We start from the raw sequence: 6,993 nt of genomic DNA on the forward strand, positions 1-6,993 counted from the left end.
CTATTAAAATATTAAATATTAACGGGAACTTGATATTAGTGATCAAAATATTGAATATTAACGGGAACATGAAGTTACTGATCACAATATTGAATATTATGGGAACATGAAGTTACTAATTACAATATTGAAAATTAACGGTAACCTGGAGTTACTAATTAAAATAGTAAATATTAACGGGAACATAAAGTTATTGATCACAATATTGAATATTAACGGGAACCTGAAGTTGCTAATTAAAATATTGAGTATTAACGTGAACATGAAGTGACTGATCAAAATAGTGAATATTAAGGGGAACGTGAAGTTACTGATCACAATATTGAATATTAACGGGAACTTGAAGTTATTGATTAAAATATTAAATATTAACGGGAACTTGAAATTAGTGATCAAAATATTGAATATTAACGAGAACATGAAATTTTTTATCACAATATTGAATATTAATGAGAACATGAAGTTACTGATTAGAATATTGAATATTAACGGGAACATAAAGTTACTGATCACAATATTGAATATTAACGGGAATCTAAAATTACTGATTAAAATAATTAATATTAACATGTAATTACTGATCAAAATATTGAATATTAATGGGAACAGGAAATTACTGATCTAAATATTTTGAAATTAACGATAGAAACATAAAGTTACTGATCAAAATATTGATTATTAACAGGAACATAAAGTTACAAAAGACTATTTAGACACAATTTAATGTTAATTATTCTTATTTTTTCCACAAAATATTAAGTACTTTTAATATATATTTTTCTATATTAAAAATTATACATCTGAAACAAATGCGCCACGTACCAATGCGTCTCCCATACCAGAAACGAACCCGTGCAGATTTGTTACTAGTTTAGATTTGTTACTAGTTTCTCTATATAGATGTAGTAAATTAAAAATAAAAAAAAATATTACTACAATAAAATGAAAATAATTTCACATGAATATCTTTTTCGAGGCAGAACTAAACCCTATTCTCAAGAACACCTTCGCTCTTTTCTTACACTCTTTCATAGCTCTAAACCCTAAAATCGTTCTCTGCATTAACAACGGAAGACGCAAAAATGGCCGCAACAGCATTGGTAGGAAGCGCTTTTCTCTCTGCGACAGTTGAAGATTTGCTACTGAGACTCTCTTCATCAGAGTTCATTGATTACATCACAAGCAGCAAGTTGAATCTCCTGAAACTCACCGTCTTCGAAACTTCGCTTCTCACTCTCAATTCAGTTCTTCCCGATGCAGAACGGAAGCAGTTCTTCAATCCCGCAGTCAAACAATGGATGGATGATTTGTACGACGCGATCTCAGATGCAGATGATTTGATTGATGAAATCGGTTACGATTTGATGCGATGCAAGGTAGAGAACGCTCAACCTAAACACGATTTTACATTTGATTATAGATTGAAATTTATGAATCTAAGGCTACAACGTTTTGTTCAAAGGATAGATTTCATTGGTTTGCAATCTGTGAATGGTAGGGTTTCTTGTAAAATGCGTTCGAGTTTGGGGTCAAGTTCAGTGTTAAATGAATCTTTCATAGTTGGTAGGGAGGACGATAAAGAGAAATTGATGAATATGTTGTTGTCGGATACTGGCACGAACCTAGATGTTGTTGCAATTTTTGGTGTTGGAGGGGTTGGTAAAACTACACTTGCTGAACTAGTTTACAATGATAAAGAAGTTAATGATCATTTTGATTTGAAAATGTGGATTCGTGTGTCGGAAGATTTTGATATTGCGAGAATAATAAGAACTCTTCTTACATCTGTATGTTCATTAACTTATGACGAGAACGACGATCTTGATTATATTCGATTTGAGTTAAAGCAGAAGTTGAATTGTAGAAGATTTTTATTTGTTTTGGATGACCTATGGAATGTTGGTTATAATGATTGGCATGAGTTGGTAGCTCCTTTGGTTAATGGAAAATTGGGAAGCAGGGTGATCATCACGACGCGTCAAGAAAAAGTTGCAGAGGTTGTGCATACATTTCCAATTCATAAATTAGAACCTTTGTCAGACGAAGACTGTTGGTCTTTACTTTCCAAGCATGCATTTGGAAGTAAAGTTTATGGTGGCAGTGAATACCCAGATCTTGAAGCAATTGGTAGGAAAATTGCAAGAAAGTGTCTAGGATTGCCACTAGCTGCCAAAACACTTGGTGGACATTTTTCTTCAACTGTAGATTTAAAGGACTGGATTTCAATTTTGATTAGCAACATATGGAAGATACCAGATAATAATATTCTTCCATCTTTGCTTTTGAGTTATCAATGTCTTCCCTCTCATTTGAAAAGATGTTTTGCCTATTGCTCAGTTTTTCCGAAGGGTTATTCCTTTAATAGGAAGCAGATGATTTTGTTGTGGATGGCAGAAGGCTTCCTTGAACATTGTCAGGATGAAAAAGCACCAGAAGAAGTAGGTGATGACTACTTTGTTGAATTGTTATCGAGATCCTTCATTCAACAGTTGAAAGATGACAGTGAGAGAGAAAAGTTTGTTCTGCATGACCTTCTTTATGATTTAGCCGAGATTGTATCTGGGAAAAGTTGTTGCAAGCTCGAATGCAGTGGCATCATGTCAAAAAAGGTTCAACATTTGTCATATATTCAACACGAGTATGACACTTTCAAGAAGTTTGAGATTTTCCACGATTTTGAAAGCTTGCGAAGCTTCTTGCCTATTTGCATTCGCCGGGGTTTGAATTACTTATCGAGAAAGGTGGTGGATGATTTGCTGCCGACACTCAGAAATTTGCGCGTGCTATCGTTATCACATCACAGAAACTTCACCATGTTACCAGGTTCTATTTATAATTTGTTGCATTTGCGGTATCTCGACCTCTCTCACACTGATATCAAAAACCTGCCTGAATCAATATGTCACCTGTACTATTTGCAAACCTTAAAGTTATCAATGTGCTTATATCTCACTGAATTGCCGGTAGACATCGGAAAGCTAATTAATTTACGCCACCTTGATATCAGTAACTCTCGCATTAAAAAGATGCCAATGCAAATTGTTCGATTGGAAAATCTTCAGACTCTATCTGTTTTCAGAGTGGGCAAGCAAGAAGTTGGGTTAAGTGTGAGAGAACTTGGGAAGTTTCCTAACATTCAGGGAAAACTTTACATTGGAAATCTGTGTAATGTCATCAATGTCAGTGAAGCATGTGATGCCAACTTGAAGAATAAAGAACTCATTGATGAGTTAGAGTTATGTTGGAAACAAGAAGAAGAACAGTTAGAGTTATTTTGGGAAGAAGAAGAAGAAGAACGACCACATGATTCACAAACACAAACAGTTGTGCTTGATGGGTTGCAACCATCAATAAACTTGAAGAAATTGATCATTGGCAGTTATCGCGGGACAAGTTTTCCAAGTTGGTTGGGAGATTCTTCATTTTCTAACATGGTGTACTTGCGCATATGTTATTGTGAATATTGTGTCACACTTCCATCATTAGGGCAACTACCTTCTCTCATAGATCTAAGTATAGATGGTATGTCGATATTGGAGACAATTGGTCCAGAGTTCTATGGCATGTCAGGTGGAGGTTTTAATTCTTCGTTCCAACCATTTCCATCCCTTGAGCATCTAAAATTTTCCTACATGTCTAATTGGAAGGAATGGCATTCCTTCGGAGGCAGTAAGTTTCCGTTTCCTCGTCTTAAAACTCTGAAGTTAGATAATTGTCCTAAACTGGAGGGACATTTGCCTAGTCATCTTCCTTCCATAGAGAAAGTTCAAATTCATTGCTGTAATCAGTTGTTGGCTACACTATCTACTTTGCAATGGCTTTCCTCGGTAAAATCTTTAGATGTGGTAAAATCTTTAGACATTCAATGTTCAGACTCCATCGAATGGTCGTTGTCTGAAAGTAATTCTGCATGTCTTCTGCAGCGGCTAATAATATGGAACTTCAGGATGATGTTGTCTCTACCTAAATCGTTTATGAGCCCTACTTGTCTTCAACACTTAGAACTCCATTCAATTCCATCTCTCTTGTCATTTCCGGATGATGGTCTACCCACTTCTCTACAATCACTAGAACTCCATTCACTTCCATCTCTCTTGTCATTTCCGGATGATGGTCTACCCACTTCTCTACAATCACTACGAATTTCTGACTGTGAAAATTTAGCATTCTTGCCTCCTGAAACATGGAGCAAGTACACATCACTTGTGTCTTTGGTGTTAACGCATTCATGTGATGCACTTACCTCCTTCCCACTGAATGGTTTCCCTATGCTCCAAAGGCTTGATATTGCAAACTGTGGAAATCTGCAATCCCTTTTTATTTCAGAAATTTATTCCCATACCTGTTGGCCGTCATCCCTCCAGTCACTTGATATTTTCAACTGTAATGCACTTATATCACTTCCTCAACGGATGGACACCCTCATTGCTCTTGAAAGCTTGCATCTCACATTACAATCATTGCCATGCTACGAAGGAGCTAGCCTCCCTCCCAACTTACGATCAATTTACATTGAAATTGAATCCTTGAGAACAAAAACGTTTGCAACCGGATGGGGTCTCCAAAACCTTAGTGCTCTGTCTGTTTTGGATATCAGAGGTGATGGTATTGTTAACACCTTGTTGAAGGAGCAGTTGCTGCCGGTTTCTCTCGTGTCTCTGTCAATAAATTTTCTCTCTAAAAGGAAATCCTTACCAGGAAATGGACTTCGACACCTCTCCTCTCTTGAAAAGCTTAGATTTAATAGTTGTTCAAAGCTTGGCTCATTGCCAGAAAACATGTTTCCTTCCTATCTGAAAACACTTGATATTTCAAATTGCCCAAAACTTAAGTCCTTGCCGGACAGGTTACCTTCCTCTTTGGAAAAACTGAAGCTGGAGTATTGTCAAAGACTTGGGTCATTGCCGAAAGACGGTCTCCCTTCTTCTCTTAAGCAACTGAGCATTAGTGAGTGTCCTCTGTTAAAAGCAAAGTATGAAAATCAGAAGGGGGAACATTGGTCCAGCATTGCTCACATCCCTGTCATAGAAATAGATGATGAATTGACAATATGAGCCATGGGAAGGGAAGGAAGAATTGCAGTCACATTTCAGGTATGTTGTTCTTATATGTCTCTCAGTCTCTGCTAGTTAGTTACTGGACAAGAAAAAAATTGAAAATTTCAGTTATAGCATGTGTATGTATGTGACTTGATATTCCTTATTAACTCAATTTTTGCCTGTTTTTAAGTATCGCTGGCTGTAACTATTATTCCATAACCACTTGCTGTAATTTGGTTTAGATTTTGACTTTGCTGTAATACTCTCTGGAACAAGAATGAAAATAAAAGCTCTGACTTGTCTATAACACTTCCATTCTGCATTCATTTTTCATCTTTTTAGATTCTAAGGTCCTGTGCTAGTTGCTACTTTTGAATGATTGACCCTACATAAATTGATGGATAAAACTATGTCCAGATCAAAATTAGGTGGTGATACAACTTTTGAGTGTGAGAAGTGAGAACTTTGTGATGAAATTTAATTTACAATATACCTAGGAGCATAGAGACCCAATGACATACACTGGCTGGTAGCAGCCTATTTGGTTTCAGTCCATTTTTGTGTAACTACTTATGATGGTGAAACTTATAATACTAATACTACTACTTAGTTTGCTAGTTTTGACTAAGAAACACTTGAAAAATTGTGTAAAACCTTTTTAAGATTGTATAATATTCGTTTTTTTAATGTCAATATACCATATTATGTTTGCTACTGAATATGATTTAATGCTTTACAAGATTTTGAGTAGTTTATTATTCTGAAGCCACCTATTTCTTGAATTTTTATGATTGCAGATGACAGTTAAGGCCTAGGAAAGTTGATTTTAAGGATGCTTTACAGGAGAAGATGGATCAGTTTGACCAAATGATCCAATTAATCCAACAAAGGTGGTTGAAAATGTGGCAAGCTACAAAACCAGTGCACGAATCTGACAGCAGCAAAGTTCAAGGAATTGTTTTGATATTACTATGTTGTTATTGATATCAAATATGATGTTTTTAATTATAATGATCGTCAACATTATTAGACCTTTTTCCTGTTTTCATTGACAAGCAAGGACTGTTTTTCAACAGAAATAATGATAATTAGAGAGAAATTTATTTGGGTTTGTTTGATTTGATAATTTGATAATATACCAATTCAATAGATTAATGACATTATCAACCTTTTTATTTATTTATATAAAACATTAATTAATACATATAAATTAACTAATATCGGATTTTGAAAAAGACAATAAATAATTGGCAAGAGAAATCAACAACCTATGGGACCGTTTTATTTATTTATGTTTATTTATTTTGTATTTTCAATTCAACTTATAATAAATAAGTATGAATGTAGATTAAATTTCATTCCATTATAATTTTGTTTTTCAATTTTTAAAAATAAAACTACCATTTTCTAAATATATCGGATGCGATGCATTATTATATTTTTATAATCTATTCATTTTAGTTATTTTTAAATCTTAGTGGTTTCTATGTAACTCTATTTATTTATGCTTGGCTTAATGCACTTCTTTGTATATAATCCTTAATAAAATCCCTTTTTATAAAAAAATAAAAAAGGTTTTAGGATACTTTCTTGGCTTCCTTTAGTCATTTTAATTATCATTTAAGTGATTTTTAAATTTCATAATTTTTATTAAATTTAATTCTGTTGTATTTCCTTCATAGTACATAGATTTGTCTATTAAAAAATTACCATAAGTTTATAAAAAAAAAATCCAAAATATGTTTTATGCATAATCTATTTTATTTGTAAAAAATGTTACTTGTCCTCGTTTTATGCATAAAATAGATTATTAAATAAATTACCATAAGTTTATAAAAAAAATCCAAAATATGTTTTATGCATAATCTATTTTATTTGTAAAAAATGTTACTTGTCCTCGTTTTATGCATAAAATAGATTATTTTTAAAGAATGTTACTCTTCATTGGATCTTG

General features: G+C 33.7%; 1 protein-coding gene across 2 annotated transcripts; it reads left to right on the top strand.

Moving 5' to 3' along the window:
* The first annotated feature begins 972 nt into the window (after positions 1 to 972).
* On the top strand, positions 973 to 6,317 carry LOC131633731 (putative disease resistance RPP13-like protein 1). 2 transcript variants are annotated; one of them, XM_058904418.1, is made up of 3 exons: positions 1,241 to 1,376; positions 1,499 to 5,093; positions 5,837 to 6,316. In XM_058904418.1, the coding sequence occupies exon 2, from the start codon at positions 1,512 to 1,514 to the stop codon at positions 5,052 to 5,054; it is 3,543 nt and encodes a 1,180-aa protein (XP_058760401.1). In that variant the 5' UTR covers positions 1,241 to 1,376; positions 1,499 to 1,511; the 3' UTR covers positions 5,055 to 5,093; positions 5,837 to 6,316. The 2 variants fall into 2 exon arrangements, with proteins under 2 accessions (XP_058760400.1, XP_058760401.1); XM_058904417.1 differs by having other exon boundaries at positions 973 to 5,093; positions 5,837 to 6,317.
* Positions 6,318 to 6,993: the final 676 nt, after the last annotated feature.

The sequence above is a fragment of the Vicia villosa genome, unplaced genomic scaffold (assembly GCF_029867415.1).
Source record: "Vicia villosa cultivar HV-30 ecotype Madison, WI unplaced genomic scaffold, Vvil1.0 ctg.001170F_1_1_1, whole genome shotgun sequence".
Classification (NCBI taxonomy): domain Eukaryota; kingdom Viridiplantae; phylum Streptophyta; class Magnoliopsida; order Fabales; family Fabaceae; genus Vicia; species Vicia villosa.

Coding starts and splice junctions, on each gene's coding strand:
- LOC131633731 (XM_058904417.1), top strand. CDS start 1,083: ATGGCCGCAACAGCATTGGTAGGAAGCGCTTTTCTCTCTGCGACAGTT.